Source organism: Bos mutus, chromosome 25 (genome assembly GCF_027580195.1).
Source record: "Bos mutus isolate GX-2022 chromosome 25, NWIPB_WYAK_1.1, whole genome shotgun sequence".
Taxonomy (NCBI): domain Eukaryota; kingdom Metazoa; phylum Chordata; class Mammalia; order Artiodactyla; family Bovidae; genus Bos; species Bos mutus.
Genome location: NC_091641.1, coordinates 516,946 through 536,430, shown reverse-complemented (window position 1 = coordinate 536,430; position 19,485 = coordinate 516,946). Strand labels below are relative to the sequence as shown.

Below are 19,485 nucleotides of genomic sequence, written 5' to 3'. Positions count from 1 at the left end.
AGCAGGAAGCCATGGCTGCAGGAAATGGGGGAGAGGTTGGGAGAAAAGAGACATTTAAAATTTCAAGGTTCACAGAGGAAACATTATTTCGATTCTATTTCCAAAAGATATTATGCAAATTATTTGATTAGACCAGATAAGAACGATTTACAAAGAAAAGGCTTGGAGAGCAGAGAGGGTCGTACACAGGCATACCTCATTTTATTGCACTTTGCAGATACTGTATTTATTACAAGTTAAAGATTGGTGGAACCCTGTGTCAAGCAAGTCTGTTGGTGCCATTTTTCCAACAGCATTATATTTTGGTTTTATTTTTAGTACAATTTTTAAAGCGTACGCTTCAGTTAACAGCCATTACAAAATACAGGCTATATTTCCCGTGTTATATAATACATCCTTGTAGCCTATCTTACAGCCAATAATTTATACCTCCCACTCCCCTACCTGCCTCCACAATGCTACCCACCCCCACCTCTGGTAACCACTGGTTTGTTCTCTACACCTGTGAGTCCCGTTCTTTTTTGTTATATTCACCAGTTTGTTGTATTTTTTAGATTTCACATATAGATGACAGCATACAGTACTTATCTTTCTCTATCTGACTTATTTCACTTAGTGTGAAGTGAGTGAAGTGAAAGTCACTCAGTCACCTCTGACTCTTTGTGACCCATGGACTCCATGGAATTCTCCTGGCAAGAATACTGGAGTGGGTAGCCTTTCCCTTCTTCAGGGGGTCTTCCCAACCCAGGGAGGGGACCCAGGCCTCCCAAACTGCAGGCAGGTTATTTACCAGCTGAGCACTTCGTGTGATGCCCTGCAAGTCCATCCATCACTGCAGATGGCAACGTTTTCATTATTTCTATGGCTGAGTCGTGTTCTGTTGTGTATATACACAGCGTATCTTCTTTATCCATTCATCTGTTGAGGGACACTTAGGCTTTTCCATATCTTGGTGATTGTAAATAATGTTGCTATGAACACAGGGGTTGTGTATATCTTTTCAAATTAGTGCCTTTTTTTTCCAGATATATACCCAGGAGAATTGCTGGGTCATGGAGTAGTTCTATTTTTTGTTTTTGAGAGATCTCCATACTGTTTTCCACAGTGGCTGCACCAGTTCACATCCCAACAGTGTATGAGGGTTCCCTTTTCTCAACATCCTTGCCAACATTGGTTATTTGTGTTATTTTTGATGGTAGTCATTCTGACAGGTGTGAGATGATATCTCATTGTGGTTTTATTTTCATTTCCCTGATGATAAGCAATGTTGAGGATCTTTTCATATGCTTGTTAGCCATCTGCAGTTCCTCTTTGGAAAAGTGTCTATTCAGTTCTGCCCATTTTTTAATCGGGTTGTTTGTTTGGTGTTGAGTTGTATGATCAGTTTAGATATGTTGAATATTAATTTATTATTGTCATATGATTTGCAAATATTTTCCCCCATTCAGTAGGTTGTCTCTTCATTCATAAAAACTTAGACAAACATTCTTTGACATAAATCACAAGAGTTTTTTGGATCCATCTCCTAAAGAAAATAAAACCAAAAATAAACAAATAGCATCTAATTGAGCTTGGAGAAAACAGTGAGAAAAAAAATTTGAAGAGATAATGGCTGAGAATTTCCCTGAAATAGACACAATGAGGGGCATGGATCTACTGTCGCAAATATCTCAACAAAGCCAAAACAGAAATTTTTGAGAAATCCATACCTAATCACATTTGATTGAAAATATAGGAAAATCAAATGAAAAAACAGAGAAGACAAAAATAACCAATGCCAGGAAGGAAACAGAGGCTATGGCTACAGGCTCTGCAGACATTAAAATAAGGGAATATTGCAAACAGCTCCATGCACATAAATTTGACATCTGAGATCTATTTCTGCTTTTTGACTATACCAAAGCCTTTGACTGTGTGGATCACAATAAACTGTGGAAAATTCTGAAAGAGATGGGAATACCAGACCACCTGACCTGCCTCTTGAGAAATCTACATGCAGGTCAGGAAGCAACAGTTAGAACTGGTCATGGAACAACAGACTGGTTTCAAATAGGAAAAGGAGTACATCAAGGCTGTATATTGTCATCCTGCTTATTTAACTTATATGCAGAGTACCTCATAAGAAATGCTGGGCTGGATGAAGCACAAGCTGGAATCAAGATTGCTGGGAGAAATATCAATAACCTCAATTATGCAGATGACACCACACTTATGGCAGAAAGTGAAGAACTAAAGAGCTTCTTGATGAAAGTGAAAGAGGAGAGTGAAAACGTTGGCTTAAAGCTCAACATTCAGAAAACTAAGATCATGGCATCCGGTCCCACCACTTGATGGCAAATAGATGGGGAAACAGTGGCAGACTTTATTTTGGGGGGCTCCAAAATCACTGCAGATGGTGATTTCAGCCATGAAATTAAAAGACACTTACTTACTCCTTGGAAGGAAAATTATGACCAACCTAGACAGCATATTAAAAAGCAGAGATATTATTTTGCCAACAAAGGTCCATCTAGTCAAGGCTATGGTTTTTCCAGTAGTCATGTGTGGATGTGAGAGTTGGATTATAAAGGAAGCTGAGCACCAAAGAATTGATGCTTTTGAACTATGGTGTTGGAGAAGACTCTAGAGAGTCCCTTGGACTGCAAGGAGATCCAACCAGTCCATTCTGAAGAAGATCAGCCCTGGGATTTCTTTGGAAGGACTGATGCTAAAGCTGAAACTCCAGTACTTTGGCCACCTGATGCGAAGAGCTGACTCATTTGAAAAGACCCTGATGCTGGGAAAGATTGAGGGCAGGAGGAGAAGGGGATGACAGAGGATGAGATGGTTGGATGGCATCACCGACTCAATGGACATGAGTTTGAGTGAACTCTGGGAGTTGGTGATGGACAGGAAGGCCTGGCGTGCTGCAGTCCATGGGGTTGCAAAGAGCCGGACATGACTGAGTGACTGAATTGAACTGAACTGATGAATTAAACAATTCATTAAAAAGCACAAACTAGCGACCTCCCTGGTGGTCCAGTGGTTAAGAATCCACCTGCAGTGCAGAGGACATGAGTTGAATCCCTGGTCAGGGAACTAAGCTCCCACATGCTGGGAGCTTATAGCACAGTCACATAATGAGTAAATAAAAATAAATTTTAAAAATCAAGGGACAAAACAGCCAGATCCCAGAATGGATTTGGCTTTGAAAAAACAATTGCATAAACTCTTGAAGGACAATTGAAGAAACTCGATTATGAACTGGATACTAGATGAAAAGAATCTAGTTTTGGTTATGTAGAATCTACTTTTGGTTAACCCGATTTTTTTTTTTTAACTTCACAATATTGTATTGGTTTTGCCATATATCAACATGAATCCACCACAGGTATACACGTGTTCCCCATCCTGAACCCTCCTCCCTCCTCCCTCCCTGTACCATCCCTCTGGGTCGTCCCAGTGCACCAGCCCCAAGCATCCAGTATCATGCATCGAACCTGGACTAGCGACTCGTTTCATATATGATATACACGTTTCCATGCCATTCTCCCAAATCATCCCACCCTCTCCCTCTCCCACAGAGTCCAAAAGACTGTTCTATACATCTGTGTCTCTTTTGCTGTCTCATATACAAGGTTATTGTTACCATGTTTCTAAATTCCATATATATGCGTTAGTATACTGTATTGGTGTTTTTCTTTCTTGCTTACCTCACTCTGTATAATAGGCTCCACTTTCATCCACCTCATTAGAACTGATTCAAATGCATTCTTTTTAATGGCTGAATAATACTCCATTGTGTATATGTACCACTGCTTTCTTATCCATTCATCTGCTGATGGACATCTAGGTTGCTTCCATGTCCTGGCTATTATAAACAGTGCTGTGATGAACATTGGGGTACATGTGTCTCTTTCAATTCTAGTTTCCTCGGTGTGTATGCCCAGTAGTGGGATTGCTGGGTCATATGGCAGTTCTATTTCCAGTTTGTTAAGGAATCTCCACACTGTTCTCCATAGTGGCTGTACTAGTTTGCATTCCCACCAATAGTGTAAGAGGGTTCCCTTTTCTCCACACCCTCTCCAGCATTTATTGCTTGTAGACTTTTGGATCGCAGCCATTCTGCCTGGCGTGAAATGGTACCTCATAGTGGTTTTGATTTGCATTTCTCTGATAATAAGTGATGTTGAGCATCTTTTCATGTGTTTGTTAGCCATCTGTATGTCTTCTTTGGAGAAATGTCTTTTTAGTTCTTTTCCCATTTTTTGATTGGGTCATTTATTTTTCTGGAATTGAGCTGTAGGAGTTGCTTGTATATTTTTGAGATTAGTTGTTTGTCAGTTGCTTCATTTGCTATTATTTTCTCCCATTCTGAAGGCTGTATTTTCACCTTGCTTATAGTCTCCTTTGTTGTACAGAAGCTTTTAAGTTTAATTAGGTCCCATTTGTTTATTTTTGCTTTTATTTCCAATATTCTGGGAGGTGGGTCATACAGGATCCTGCTGTGATGTATGTCGGAGAGTGTTTTGCCTATGTTCTCCTCTAGGAGTTTTATAGTTTCTGGTCTTATGTTTAGATCTTTAATCCATTTTGAGTTTATTTTTGTGTATGGTGTTATAAAGTGTTCTAGTTTCATTCTTTTACAAGTGCTTGACCAGTTTTCCCAGCACCACTTGTTAAAGAGATATCCTGATTTTTAAAGGTTTATACTGAAATATTTGGGAGTGGAACATCATGATGTGTGAAATTCACTCAAAAATACTTAAGCACATGCAAATAAAGTAAAAAGTAACATGTTTATATGCTGATGGGAATGTGATGAAAAGAAGGCTGTTGAGAGGAAAGATGATTTAGGAGGAAGAGGGAGAAATTGGCTGAGTGATGCTCTTGAGTGGGCACAGGGGATAAGGTGTAGAGATGAAGTTGCAGATGGGAGTGTGGAAAGTTATTGCTTCATTTTGTTCAAGAAAGTAGGTTAGGTCATCAGCTGAGTGTGGGGATGCAGAAGGTTTCAGGAGAGAGGAGAAATACAGGGGCACCAGGGCGGTGGCTCAAACTTCAGTGCACGTCAGAATCACCTGGAGGACTTTTTGAAACAGACTGAGCTCCCTGTGTGTGCGTTCTCAGTCGATCAGTCATGTCCAACTCTTTGAGACCCCCTGGACTGTAGCTCACCGGATACTAGAGTGGGTTGCCATCTCCTCCTCCAGGGGATCTTCCAGACCCAGGAATGGAACCTGCATCTCCCACATTGGCAGGATTCTTTTACCACAAGTCACCTGGGAAGCCTGAGCTCCTCCTGAATCTGGCGGTCCTGATTCCAGAACTCCTGGTTCTGTAGGTTTGGGGTGGGGCCCGAGAAGCTGTATATCTTACAAGCTGCAGGTGATGCTGATGCTGCCGGCCTGGGGATCACATTCTGAGAACCACTGTGATTGCTGTGCAGCAGTAGGGCCTCCCTGAGGTTTGTGGTCAGACTCTAAAGTGAGAACGGTCAGTGAGAAAGTTCAGAGACAACTTTTTCTCCAAGCGTGTTCCGATACACAGGTGCAGTTGAAAAGAGGCAGAGGGTTGAATGAACCAGAGATGATCACCAAGATCATCACAGAGCTGGCTGCTTCTTATCTGAATGTGTGTGTGTGCTTTGTCACTCAGTTGAGTCCGATTCTTTGTGACCCCACGGACTGTAGCCCGCCAGGCTCCTCTGTCCATGGGGATTCTCCAGGCAAAAAAAAAAAAAACAAAAAAAAAAAGAAATTAAATATGGCAGAGATTATAAAAAAAAAAAAAAAAGAACACTGGAGTGGGTTGCCATGCCCTCCTCCAGGGGATCTTCTCAACCCAGGGATCGAACCCAGGTCTCCTGCATTGCAGATGAATTCTTTACCTTCTGAGCCACCAGGAAAGCCCTTTTATCTCTGGGCCCAGCCCAAATGAAACTGCCTCAGAAGCATCTTTCCTGACCATCTAATCTATCTTCCGCCTCCTCACCATCTTGCACTTTCACATTATTTTTTTCTTGCAGAAAAATTTTCATTCTTCAGAATCTTATGTATATTTATTTTGTTACCTGTTTCTGAGTCTTTTCACTGGAGTGTGTGCACCACAAAACAGGAATCTTTTCTTGTTGGTGGTGGTCACTGCTATGTTCCTAGAACCTAGAAGAATGCCTGGACACCACAGGTGCTATTTACTCATGAAAAGTAGAAAGAAAGAAAAAAAAGAAAGAAAGGAAGGAAGGGAGAGGAAAAAAGAGAGAGAGCCAAGGAAACACAAGAAACTAAATGATAGTATTTGTTTTGACTACGAAGAGGAAAATATTTATATAATTATAAAATATAAACACAGATTACTACGTCTAAGAGGCTGGGATGGTTAGATAGCATCACTGACTCAATGGACATGAATTTGAATTTGCAAAGGAGATAATAGAGGTCAGAGGAGCCTGGCATGCTGCAGTCCACGCAGGTTGCAAAGAGTCAGATACAACTTAGCAACTGAACAATAACAACACAAAATTATTGTAAATACATTAGAAAGATGGGAAGGAGGAGCTAGCTAGTTGCATCTTCTTTTCCTGAAGACAATGCTTCCCAAATTCCCTGTTTGGACCACGAGTAGGTTGTGGTCATTGGAACTTGGGCAGGGAAGATGCACACCATTTTCATGCCTGGCTTCAAAACATCTCATGCAATCCTTTGTTCTCTGTCTCTGTCTCTCTCAGCTCACCAGTGTGCTGAGTGCAGAGGACCCAGTAGTGACCTCTGGGGAGGCCCAAGGGTCAGTGGAGTTGTAGGATGAAAGGGGCCTGGGTTCCGATGTGGCAGCTTGGAGGACAGCAGTGTAAAAGCCTGCTCCCAGACACTGGCGGGACTTCAGGTGAGTTGAAAATAAACTTTACTTGTGTCAAACAGCCACTGAAATTCCAGGGCTATTTGTATTACTGAGAAAAATAGAAATGTCAAAAGGTGATTTATTAGGAATTACTAGTGTTCAATCAGGAGAAAAAGAAATCACATGTTAATCTGAACAGGGAAAGTTAATATAAAGAATTATTAACTGTAACAGAGTAAAGAGAGTTCTAAAGAACAGTAGTGAGTTCTGGAGTAATTCTTCACCTTACTAATTCACTCTCAAGTGGTATCCCTTCTGCTATGTATTCCATCCACTGAGTATTCTTAAAGAATATTTCCATTTGCAAGCTAGCTAATGGGTTCTCTGTAGGGTGTAAACAATGCAGAGTAACATACAAGCTATTCAAAATGAAATTGACTCCAGGAGGGATCTAAGTGTCTGTTCCCACATGGCAGCAAAACAGCAGGAAAAAATGGCATGAAGAAACACTGGCTGGCACTGCACGCCCCCACCTGACATCAGTAGGGCAAAGTGTGGACCTGAACTTGCACCTTCATCTGGAGGCAACAAGGCCGTGAGAACTGGTGCTCCACTCACACCAGGCGGCACTGGCAGAGCCCAAAGGGACGGCACATAGCATTTGTAATATCCACGATTTAATTTTTCAAAAATGTAAATACATATAAAAAAAGAATATCCAGTGAGTGCTCACTGAGCTTCTTGACAGTGAGTTCCTTGAAGATGAGGACCTAGTCCACCTTTGAAATTCCAGTGTCTACCTCAAAACCTAGCACACTGCTACCTACAAAACTTTTTTCCTATATGCCAAATTGTAATTTATTAATTGCCAAGGATAAACATGTTTCCAAGACTTAGAAAGGTGTGTATAATTTGGGGCACCATTTTCTTGATTTTAAATAATGCCATTCCTTTAATTAGGACTTGGAGAATTCAACACTTTCCATTTAAGCATTCACCTCTAGATCCCCAGAATCTATGCTAAGTTGCGAATTAATGATTTTTTCCTACATTGTCCCAGCTTTTCTCCCAAGACTTCCTTCTAGTTTTTAGAGACGTTTTTATTTTGGCCTCTGGATCTCTAACTCTGCTCTTTGCCCTTCCTTCTTTTGAAAAGGAGGAACAAATCCAGACATGTAAAATAACATGTTTTCATCCATCCCAGAGGCAGAGCTGGCCTGCTCCTTCCTGTCTGAGTCTGTTGCCAAAAGATCCCAATACCCCCCACCCCCCCACCCCCGCCACCCCTCAGCCTAGTAGAGCCTCCTGACTGGAAACCACGCATCCTTTTATTCACCCTTAACTCAACCCCTCCCAGTGCACACGGCTTGTCCCAGGGGATTGAAGGGGCTCATCTCTCAAGTGTTACTCTTAATACACTTCACGTGACTCCACGCCTGCCTTGTTCACTTACAAGCTGAGCACTCACGGCTCAGGGCTGTGTGTTTTCACCATTTTATTCCCAAAGCACATGATGCTTATCCTGTAGTCCTTGAAAAGTGCTGGTTGAACTGGTGTCATCAGGGTGAAGAGAACCAAGAAGGGCAGAGTTGGAAATGGGGAGTCTGTTGATGGCTGTTTGATAGGGTAATAATTGGTTCTAGGAAAATAAGAGAAAAGGAGGTTGTGTGTGACAGGCAAGGAGGTCTAGTTTCAAAGCAAACAACGACCCCCAAAAATCAGAATCAAAAAGAAAAAGAATGCAAAGGGAGGCAGCAAAGATGCCAAACCCACAGGAACCAGCCATGAGTTAACCACTGTGTTAGTCAGCGTTCTCAAGAGAATAAGGGGATGGGGTTGGTGGGAGAGAGCATATTTATTTTGAGGAATTAGCTCACAATATGTGGGGACTGGTAAGTCTTGAATCTGTAGGCTAGGCCAGCAGACTGGAAATTCAGGGAAGGGCTGATGTTGCAGTTTTGAGTCTGAAATCTGCTGGGCAACAGCCTGGAACTCAGGAGCGTTTCTGTACTCATGCAAATAGTTACTATGGTGCCTGGCCAGGGTGGGCAGTTTCAATCAGTGTGCTTCCCCTAACATTTCTATGTAATTAAATTCTTGATGAGAATTCCTTCTTCTCCGGAAACCTCAGCCTTTTCTCTTAAGACCTTCCGTCGATTGGATGAAGGCCATCCACATCATGGAAGCTAATGTGCTTTATTCAAAACTGAATATTTTTCCTACCTTAGAAGCACCTTCACAGTGTAGGGGAGGCATTTTTTTTTTTTTTTACCTCTACCCTCTTAGGGTTTTCAGCTGGGCCTAAGAATTAACTTGACAGAAGTCAGATTAGCAGGAGAAAAGCATACAAATTTACTTAATACAAGTTTTATATGACATGGGAGCCCTCACAAGGAAATGAAGACCCAATGAAATGGACAAATCTACGTGCTTTTTATAGCAGGTAGAGGAAAAAGAGGCAACTGAGGAAAAGTGACTAAGCTGTGGGGAGCCTAAGGAAAGACAGAAATTTTAATAAGGTCTGTTTTAGAGAATTCTCTAGCTCTAAGTCCTGGAAATGGAACTCTGCTTTATGCAGAACTCTGCTCTGCATAGCATTTCTCACTGCTCAATATACTTATTTTCTTATTTATTAATTTATTATCTGGCTCACCCTCTGCCCCAGGGCTCCTTGAAAACAATAAAAAAATATGTTTCATTTGTATTCAATGCTGTATCTCCAGTTTCAAGAACAGTGTGTGTGTGGTACATAGAAGGCACTCAATAAACACCGGATGAATGAAAGGCTTCGCTTCCTTCATAAGTAGCATGTTTCAAGCTGTTTGTGAAAATGAAACAATTCTAGCGATGGCTGCTGAGCATTGTCCTGTGAGAGGTTCCTCTGTGTCAAGAACAATGAGAACTGGCAATTTCTGAGGTAAAATCAAGTGTAACTTCAAAAAAAAAAAGTTGGCCAGTGGAGCAGTGGAAAAAGCCTCAGCCTCAGCAACAGCAGACTTAGACTGGAATCTGGCTCTGTCACTTGCCAGCTGTGTGCCGTGAGCAAGGCTCAATCTCTCTCAAGTTTCCACTTCCTCATCTATATAGTATCTGGGGATATTATTACAAAGATGGTTAATGAGGATTTGGCCAGTGTATAGATGAAAATGCTTGGAACCAGTGTGTGCTAAAAAAAAAAAAAAGATTCCACAAGGCCACAGAAGGTTTTGCAGACCAAGCATCTCCACAGAATTTTCTCTCTCTACATCCCCCTCCAATTTAAATTTTATATTATAATCGTACCTGATTTTTAAAAAGGCATCCATCTTCTCTAACTGGTTTTCTCCTCAAGCAACAGCAGTTTTATTTTATTGATATGATTCACATACTGTAAAATTCACCCTTTTAAACTGTACAATTCAGTGGTTTTCATTACATCCACAAGGTTGTGAAACCATCATAACTCTGTAATTCCAAGACATTTTCATCATCCAACACACCTATTAGCGGTCACTCCCCATTTCCCCCTCTGCTCAGCCCCCCGCAACCACTAATCTGCTTTCTGTCTCTATGAATTTGCCCAGTGTAGACATCTCACAGATACACCCAGATGATATGTGGCCTGGATGGTCTGAGTTCCATCACTTAGCATGATGTTTTCAAAGTTTATCCGTGTGATAGCATAGATCAGTACCTCATTCCTTTTTACAACTGGATAATATTCCACTGTATGGATATGCCACATTGCTTTATCTGGTCTTCAGTTTATGAATATTTGGGTTGCTTTCCATTTGGGGGCAATTATGAGTGATGCTGCCATAAACATCCGTGTACAAGTTTTTGTGTAAACATACAGTTTTCAGTTCTCTTAGGTATGTATTTAGGAGTGGAATTTTTAGGTCCCATTTAATTTTCATTTATAAATATAGTAACTCTATTTAACTTTCAGAGGAAGCACCAATCTGTTTCCCACTGCAACTGCACTATTTTACATCCCTACCAGCAATGTATGAGGGCTCCAATGTCTCCAAATCCTCATCAAGCTTTTTTATTACTGTTTATCATCATTTTGCCTCACATTAATATTGCAGCAGGTCTAAAAACTACTTAAATTAAAACAAAAAATTTCTAAATGACACTCATATATTTAAAAAGTTACCCCAAGGTCATTTTCTAATTATTCCTGGCAGAGAATATTCAGTATTGCAGCTCCCTTGGCTAGGGAAGGATAATGCTCTATCACACAGTTTCTTACAGAATCCCGGGACGAAAAATATCTTTGGAACAAATGCCTGTCAGAGAGCTGCCTGAAGTACGCACAAGAGTAGCATCTGAATAGCTCTTTATCTACGTCTTTTGGCTTTGTCAGGATTCCACTTGTGAGCCGCCTAGCTTTGTCGGAATCTGCCCCCCGCCATCCCCGTGTGCACAGGCGCAAACTCTCAGCCCGGCCTCCCTCCGGCCCCGCCTCCAGACCCGCCCACCGCCAACACGCCCCCTACCTTCGTGCTCCGGGGCTAAGGGGAAGGGAGATTAATGTTCAGGAGGATGTGCGGCCAATGCGCGAGCGTCTCGGAAGCGGCGCTCCGCACTGGCAGAGTAAGTCTGATGACGTAGCCACTCTCCAATCGGCATCTTGGGGGCGGGACTAAAGTCGGGCAGGGCAGGGCTGGAGGAGGAGACCGCCGGGGGAAGCACGTGACCGCGGCCTGGAGCCGGAAGCAAGGTTTGGCTGCAGGCGCCCCTAGCACCTAGAGCTGCGATGGTGAGTGAGGACGCATGCGCGGAGTTACGCGCCGCGCCGGGGGTTCCTTACCCCTGTCCCCCAATCTCTTTGGTTGCCGGGTCCTGAGCGTGCCCTCCGGCCTCACCTCCTGTTCTCCCCGGGACTGGAAGGAAATGGAGAAGGGAGGGGTGGCGACGTAGAAGGCCAAGGAGAAGTCGCTGGGAGGGTGTGTAGAAGCTGGGGATTAGTCTGAGGGGGAGGCGCAGGCCACAGGTGGGTTTGGGGAGGGGGCCCGTGGGGTAGCAAAGGTGACGTGTGGAAAGCTGGTGGAGCCCGGGTGAAGGAGAGGACTGACGGAGGCTCAGGAGCATCAGTGTTGAAGTGTAGAGGGAAGAGGGTCTGGAAGGGCCCTGGCTGGGTAAAGAGGCCTGGAGCAGGGGCAGGGGGCACTGTCAAGAGAGACACTCGGGTTGCCCAAGGGCCATCCTTTCGGCCCGCTGCTCACTAATTGCATCTTTACCCACCAGACTTCGGCACTGACCCAGGGGCTGGAGCGAATCCCCGACCAGCTTGGCTACCTGGTGCTGAGTGAAGGCGCGGTGCTGGCGGTGCGTTCTGGAAACGGGAGGGGCGTGCTCCAAGTACACACGACCCTAGGATGCCTTCTAATGTTGCCCTGTTTGGCCCGATTGGTTTCTGTTCTTGGTCTTTACCTGGTATCACGCCTGGCATGTAGGAATTAAATCAATTAATCAATCTCTGGACTCTTAGTCTTGTAACTGTCCTGAGGTAAAAGAGATTTACCGACTTTACCAAAGGCAGGCAAGTTACAGATTTGTTGATAACTGACAATACTCAAGGTACTCTTGAGTATGTCTTTATTTGGTATGTATTGAAGAGGTTTGGTATTTTGTTCTGTAGTACAATACAGTGTCAGCTCTGGAAGTTTTCAATTTAGCTAGAGAGAGAAGGCTTAAAGCTAAAAGTTTAAAGTAGTGCGTGTGGTTAACCCAGCTGAAGGAGTCCAGAAAGTGAAGGATTCAGCCCTTCATATTATAACTTGTGTTTTGGCAAGGAACCTTCCTTGGACGAGGTAAGAATTCATCTGGGCTTAAAAGATGGATAGATGACAGGAAAGAAAGAATATTCAGGGTTGGGAGGTGGACATTTTGCAGGAGTGTAACACCAGCCTGTCTGAATTGGTGATGGGGTTATGTTGAAAAGATTTGGAAACATTGGGGGAAGAAGAGGATATGGTGAGGAAAGGTCCGATTGTGAAGGACTTTCAAGGCTAGGTTAACACATTTGGCTCTCTTGGGGGTTAACACATTTGGATTAATCTTGAAGGATTTTTGAACAGAAACAAGCTGATGAAGTGATTGAGTGGCATTGTTCTGTTAGGTAAAGCTAAAGGTAAGCCAGAAGGGGTGGGATTCAAAAGCAGGGATGCTATTGCCAAAATGTAAGTATGAAACCTCTGGTTGCAATGAGGAGGAGCAAGGAGAGAAGGGGTTTTTAAAGGAAGAATCAATTTGTCTTTGTAATGACTTGAGTTCAGTAATAAAGGGGATACTTTTCCATCCTGTAAGACTTTGAACTCAAGTCTAGAATGATGGTCCCTTAACCAGCAAGGACTTAAGAAAGGAAGTTGATTGGGGAGGGGAAGAGGTAAGGGGGATTTTGATAGTGCAGCTTTAAATACTGAGTTTGATATAGAAAAATAGGGTAAACTCCAGGAGTTGGTGATGGACAGGGAGGCCTGGCATGCTGCGGTCCATGGGGTTGCAAAGAGTCAGACACAACTGAGCGACTGAACTGAACTGAATAGCAGTTAAATAGATAATGCCAGGAGCTAGTGTGAGCATCTTGCCCCAGTACTCTTGTGACACTCACAAGCACGTAGGATAGGTACTGATGTCCCCAATTTACAGATGAGGAAACGTATAGAATCCAGCAGGAGGGCCACACTGAGGAGGTAAGAAGTTGAGATCATTACCAGAAAAGAGGAAGCCCAGGCCACTGTGACGTCATTACTCAAGGGCTAGGTAGTCCGAAGGGGTTCAGAGACAAAAGGGATGTTTATGTTTCAGGTTCTGCAGACAGGGTGACAAATGGGGAATGGGAGAAGATGGAGCCTGGGACTCTAGCTGTGGTGGGTGGGCACTGATCTGTGAGAATGTGGTTTTCTTCAAATAAGTGGAGACAGGGAGAGAAACCAAGATTCAGGGATTAGGGAAACAGGGTCAGTAAAGAGATGGATGAAAGTTCCTGCTTCCTCGGGAAGCCCAGTATTTTGGAACAAGATGGCATCAAGAGGGGCAACAATGTCATAGGAAAGTTTTAGGTTTTTCCAAAACTAGGGGTGATGTTGGGATATCGGAAAGTGGAGACAGAGAGGTTATACATGCTACCACCAAAGTGTTCTTGGAATTGCCTCCCAGTCTGTTCCCTGATTCCTGCCCCCCTCCCTCTGTGTGCAGTCATCTGGGGATCTGGAGAATGACGAGCAGGCTGCCAGCGCCATCTCTGAGCTCGTCAGCACGGCCTGCGGTTTCCGACTGCACCAAGGCATGAGCGTACCCTTCAAGCGTCTGTCGGGTGAGCCCCGGCCTCTGGTGGTGGGGAAGGGAGCGGGGGTGCTGCTCCCCAAGGCCACTCTTCTCAGGGAAAGACACCTGTCCCCTACCAGCTGCCCACCATCTCTTCTGGAATCCCTGTCTTCCCCTTGGTATTTACCCCTGTATCAGAACTATGAGAAAAGCAAGAGGAGGGAGGGGATTTAATGGAGACCTCCCATCTTCTAATCTCTGAGCTTTGAACTGTTGAATTCCTTTGGCTTTGGATCCTAGCCGGTTTGTGTGCAACCCCCACGGAGGCCCCCACAACCCACTAACTCTCTGCTCCCTTCCCTCTTCTGGGCTGGGGGAAGGTGCGTCTCCCCTCCAGTGGTCTTTGGAGAACACACACTGCTTGTGACCGTGTCGGGACAGAGGGTGTTTGTGGTGAAGAGGCAGAACCGAGGCCGGGAGCCCATTGACGTGTGAGCCTGCCCGAGGGCGAGGGGCAGAGGAGGAACCTCTGTGATGAGAAAGACGGGAACCTCCGCGGCCTCTCTCTTGGTGCCACTAGAACTAAAGCTGTCTGCTCACCCGCTTCCCCACCCCAACCTGGAAGGGCAGAGGCTCGGGGACTTTGTACTCTGTTAAGGAGAGTGAAGGTGAGGGGACCTCCCTTCTTCTCAGCCTCCCTAATAAACATGAGTATGATGTTCCTGGGCCCGGGGATGTGTTGTGTGTATTGGGGGAGGAGAGTCATACCCCATGTGTCTTTCAGCTTCCGGGCCCTCATACCAGAGGAGTGGGGTGGACAGATAAAACTGGGAATCAGAAGAAAAAAAAACAGGATGGAAGGGAGCTATTTGGTGTACAGGTTGGAGGGAATCTTTCTGAGCCCTTAGGTCTCTGCTGCTGCCACCAACACCCAAGTAACAGTCTTTTTCTCCCTCCTGAACAGGCATTTAATAGTCTTATTTCAGTTGGAAGCAGTAGTCGGAGAATAAGTTACAGGGACAGACAGACCGAAAAAAAAAACAAAACCCAAACCAAAAATCCCACACAACTTAAAGTGCTTCAGGCTGCAAACGTAAACATGAGGACGAGGGGAGGCCACCTAGCTCTCTCCCCTGACCTGAGACAGGAGGGTCGTGTCATTGTCGGGTCCCTTTACCGTCACCACCCTCTGATCTCAGCCCTACGGGTGGGAGGGAGGGAGGGAATGTCAGAGGCGGGGAAGACAACATAAGAGGAACAAGGAAAACACTTTGTAAACTTAGAACCAGGGTGCAAGGCGGTGGGCAAGGGAGCTCCTGGAGCCCCTGCCCTGGCCAAGGGGTGGGGCCAGCCCCCCCAGGAAGTCCGGGAAATACTGTCGGCTTCACGCTGCAGCCATCCCCGGCCATTTCACAGCTTCTTCCTCGTCCCTCATCAGTAAACACAGACAGGCGGCCCTGCGGGGGCCCCCTCACCCTTGGTGGGAGGCTCCCCGGGGAGGCACAGCCTGGAAGGGAGCACCCACACTGGGGGCTGTCCATTTCCGGGAGTGTGAGAGGGAGGCGGCCGGATGGTCTACTTGACCGGCTCCACCACCAGGACCTTGCACTCGCGTTTGGCGATCTTGTCCAGAGAGAGCACAGCCTTGTCCGGAGGCAGGTAGAGGGGGCGGCCAACAGGGGAGGCCACGGGGGGAGTGATGGCCCGGCGCTCCATCACGCTGCCCGACCTGGAGGAAGGTAGAGGCTGTGGGCCCTGGCCGGACCCCAGGGTCCTGTGCTGCTCCCTTCCCGATCCCGGCCTCTACCAAGCCTGCGGGCTCCTCCCCACGCGGTTCCATACCTCATGAGGTGGCTGCGGGAGGGCTGTTGGTGGGAGAAGGACTGCGAGCGGCCCAGGCTGGCCTGGTGCCTCTCCACCAAGTCCCGGACGGCAGGGCTGCTGGGGCTGCTCTTGCGAGAGAGGGGCCGGGCCTCGGGCGGCGGGTGGGACACGCTGGCAGTGAACTGCAGCTTCAGCTTCATGTGCTGGCTCAGCTGGGGTGGGGAGACACAGATCAGCCGGCCAGCTCAGCTGCCAGGCCCCCGACCCCCTTTCAGGTCATCTTCCCCACTGGACAGGCCAAAGTTGGATCTAAAGCCCACCTTCCCTCCCCCCGGCTTCGTAGCACCCACCCATTTATGCTTCAGCCATAGAAGCCAGCAGCTCTGACTCCTCCCACCCGACGCTAGGCCTCACCCAGCCCACCTCGAAGAGCCCGGTCCGCAGAGCCTGGAAGGCCACGCTGAAGGTGAGCGCGCTGCCCTTCCGGGAGAAGCCGAGGTTGTTGAGGGGTGTGTGGCAGACGATGGAGTCCAGGGCTGCCTGCATGGCCCGGCGCTCCTCCTCACACAGCTGCTTTCCTGAGGGGCAGAAACAGGGCCGGGAAACACATCTGTGCGGCCTTTCTCAGTCTGCAGAGGGCTTTCATCAGCACAGTCTTGCTTGATGCTCAGAGCCACTCTGTGGAGTAAACTAAGTATATGCTATTTTTTGCTGAACTTTATAAACAACAGTAGCTAATAGTTATCATGTACTGAGATCTATTCTAACCACTTCACACATATTAACTTACTAAATTACTGTAACAGCCCCATGAAGTAGTATTTCCTCCATTTTAGAAATGAGAAATCTGAGGCTCAGAGAGGTTAAGAAACCTACTAAAGGTCACACAGCTAAGAAATGGGAGATGTACAAGTCAAACGGGGAACCCAGCTCAAGTGTCAGTGCCCTTAAAATCACTCTGCCCATGGCCTCTCTAAACTCTGCATTATGACACCGTGGAGACCATCCAGGTACACAGCTGAAGCAGCCTGGCACAAGTCACCTGCCTCCATGACATCTTCCTTTCCCCTCCCCTCCTTGAGGACAAGCCTGGCAGCTACCTACCAGCCTGGGCATGCTCCGGGGTCCACACGAGCCTTACAGCAAGGAAGTCTTGGAGATTGTTGAGCAGCGTATAGGTAACAGTGAAACGCTCATAGGTCCGAACAGGGGACTCACAAGAAGCAGTCATCACAAAGCACGGGCGGTCCAGGCGGATGCTGGGCAGGCTAGAAGCAGTGAGAGACAGGGAAGCAGGATGTGTGTGTTTCGAAACAGAGATGAACAGGATGGTGTCCAGCAGGGTGGGGGGGCATTGAGGTGTGTCCCACAAACTCACCGGTAGTGGGTATAGATGCTCTGGGTGAAGGGCAACTTCGGCGTAGACCACTGAACCACAGCAATCAGGGGAACCTCTAGGCCCTGTCAGAGGGACAAGCAGAAACATTACCTGTGTGTAATGACCTGAAGGAGAGGTTTCCTCTCCTGTTAGTCAACTCCCTGGCCTCTCTCTTCCCAGTGCATTTTCTCAGCCTTTGTCCTTAAACACACCAGTCCATTGTACTCACCTCCTTGGCCCCTGGAGGGGGCTGCTCACCCGCTCTGAGCTGAAACAGGAAGTTATGTTCCTCCAGGGCACTAAGTGGGCAGGGGAAGCAGCCAGAGGTACCAGGGAGCCGGCAGAAGGAGCCCATGGAGACTTCACCAGATTGGTGACTAGTTGAGAAGAAAGGGATCAGAGCTGGACCTTTCCCTGCCAGAGCTCTGGGCCCTGCAGCAATGCCCAACACTCTGCAGCCCTGCCCCTCCCAGGACCTCACCAGACGTTGTCCACCAGCAGCACAGAGCCGTCGGGCATGACAGGTAGATAACTGGCATTGAAGTTTGGGAGAATGCGGATATCCCAGACAGAAATTTCCTCCTGGGAGGAGCTGTTCAGCACTGTGGGAGGTAACCAGCTCAGCTCAGAGAATCTGAACTCCTCAGACCACACCAATCCTCCCCCGCCACCAAAATGGATCTATCCCCACCGTATTGTCCAGGGCCACATTGCCACCCAAGACCAGAGCCTCCAGTCTGCTCACCCTTGAGCACGGTCAAGTGTTTTCCAGCCACAGTGAACTGGCGGCACTTCAGAACTGGAGGGGGCAGCAGAGTCAGCAGGGTGCTCACTGCAGGAGAGGGCGGAGGCTGGAGATGACCGGCTGGGCGCACCTCACCTCCAACCCTCAGGTCCAGTCTTCCTTTCCCCGGATCGGGCACTTGCTGGTGTCACCCCTCCGCTGTCCCCACAAAATCCAGACACTAGCATTTCCTGTCTGCATTCTCCTCCCCACCTTGGGCCTTGAAAGCGCTCTGTTCGCCCCTGAAGGTCTCCCCAGGAGATCGGGTCTGCAGCAAGCGCAGGTAGCCTTGATCTCTGACCTCTGGTGCCTCAACCTCCCGCTTCCACACGGTCACTACAATCTGAGCACAGGGGACACGGGACCACAGTCAAGAGGAGAAACAGCCTCAGAAAGGGCGTCTCAATTAAGACAGAGCTCCACTCCGTGCCAACCTTACCTTGGCCTTAGGTGTCCCTGGGGGCAGTCTATCCAGTGAAACGGTGAGTGGGAAGATGACCTCATCTGTGGACACAATTGGTTCCTCCACAGGCAGCTGGGTTGCCAGAGGGGTTGAAGAGGTCAGGAGAGTCAAGGCCACCCGCCGCGCCCGCGTCCCCTTTAAGATCTACGGTACGTGGTTCTCGCCCTCCCCTCTCCTCATCCGTCATAGGCCTCCAGCTTCCCGCAGGCGTCCCTCTCCCCTCCGGTCTTGGGAGCCCCGCAAACCGCCCCTCCGCCCTGTGTCGTGGCGCTCCGGGCTCCTCACCGTGGTCGCTCCCCCTGAGGTAGCAGGGCCCGGGCCGTGGGTGAGGAGGGGGCTGCAGCCTCGAAACAACCCCCCACCGCCAGGGTCCCCGCCCCCCGGGGGTTCGGGATCCTGGTCGCCCGAGCCACCGCCCGCGGGCGCCCCGCCTCCGGCGCTGACCGAGGCCAGGGCGGCCAGGGCGGTCGCCAGTTCCGCCCAGGCCCCTCGGGAGCCCAAGCCTGGGCCGCCCCCGGCGCCGGACCCCGCACCGCCCCGGCAGCGCAGCACCAGCAGGAAGCGAACCGTCTCCCCTAGGTAGAGGTGGTTGCGCCGGGGCAGCGCCCGGTACCGGCCCGGGTCCCCCGCCAGCTCCGCGCGCGGCGGCAGCGGCACGGCCGGGAAGTACATCGAGTAATCGCACTGGGACTCCATGGGCGGCGCGGGCCGGGGGGCGAGGTGGGCCGGGGCCGGCGGAGGGTAGAGGGGCCGCTAGGGTGGTCCCGGGAGCCCCGAGTCCCGACTGGTGCTGCGCGCGGCCGGGCCGGCCCGACAGACCAGCTGGGGCCGGGAACCGGGACAACGAACCCGGAACCGAGACCCCACGGGGCCGGAACCGGGGTGCAGGACCGAATGACTGGTGAGAAACCGGAAGCGGAAGGGGAGGGGCGTGGCCTCGGAGGCGCCGGAATTTGTAGGTGACTG

General features: G+C 47.9%; 2 protein-coding genes and 1 long non-coding RNA gene across 3 annotated transcripts; 1 reads left to right on the top strand and 2 right to left on the bottom strand.

Annotated features, from left to right (window-relative positions):
- Positions 1–491: 491 nt before the first annotated feature.
- LOC138985539 (uncharacterized) lies at positions 492–11,381 on the bottom strand. The gene is made up of 3 exons (XR_011462569.1): positions 11,298–11,381; positions 3,693–5,701; positions 492–1,525 (listed from the first exon to the last, which is right to left on the bottom strand). It is a non-coding gene; the product is annotated as an uncharacterized lncRNA (long non-coding RNA).
- Positions 11,382–11,456: 75 nt separating this feature from the next.
- LAMTOR4 (late endosomal/lysosomal adaptor, MAPK and MTOR activator 4) lies at positions 11,457–14,797 on the top strand. The gene is made up of 4 exons (XM_005893145.3): positions 11,457–11,560; positions 12,049–12,129; positions 14,002–14,119; positions 14,468–14,797. The coding sequence occupies exons 1-4, from the start codon at positions 11,558–11,560 to the stop codon at positions 14,563–14,565; spliced, it is 300 nt and encodes a 99-aa protein (XP_005893207.1). The 5' UTR covers positions 11,457–11,557; the 3' UTR covers positions 14,566–14,797.
- A 204-nt stretch (positions 14,798–15,001) lies between these two features.
- TRAPPC14 (trafficking protein particle complex subunit 14) lies at positions 15,002–19,400 on the bottom strand. The gene is made up of 11 exons (XM_070362153.1): positions 18,805–19,400; positions 18,496–18,591; positions 18,270–18,399; positions 18,018–18,104; positions 17,754–17,874; positions 17,502–17,649; positions 17,273–17,355; positions 16,999–17,162; positions 16,318–16,472; positions 15,913–16,106; positions 15,002–15,799 (listed from the first exon to the last, which is right to left on the bottom strand). Exons 1-11 carry the CDS (start codon positions 19,213–19,215, stop codon positions 15,646–15,648), a joined length of 1,743 nt encoding a protein of 580 aa, XP_070218254.1. The 5' UTR covers positions 19,216–19,400; the 3' UTR covers positions 15,002–15,645.
- Positions 19,401–19,485: the final 85 nt, after the last annotated feature.

Excerpts from the sequence above, each read along its gene's own strand:
- LAMTOR4 (XM_005893145.3), top strand. Across the intron at positions 12,130-14,001 it reads GTGAAGGCGCGGTGCTGGCG|TCATCTGGGGATCTGGAGAA; the intron begins GTGCGTTCTGGA and ends CTCTGTGTGCAG. Across the intron at positions 14,120-14,467 it reads ACCCTTCAAGCGTCTGTCGG|TGGTCTTTGGAGAACACACA; the intron begins GTGAGCCCCGGC and ends TCTCCCCTCCAG.
- TRAPPC14 (XM_070362153.1), bottom strand. The coding sequence starts at position 19,215 with ATGGAGTCCCAGTGCGATTACTCGATGTACTTCCCGGCCGTGCCGCTG. Across the intron at positions 17,650-17,753 it reads CTGCTGGTGGACAACGTCTG|TCACCAATCTGGTGAAGTCT; the intron begins GTGAGGTCCTGG and ends CTTCTCAACTAG. Across the intron at positions 16,473-16,998 it reads CCCGGAGCATGCCCAGGCTG|GAAAGCAGCTGTGTGAGGAG; the intron begins GTAGGTAGCTGC and ends TCTGCCCCTCAG.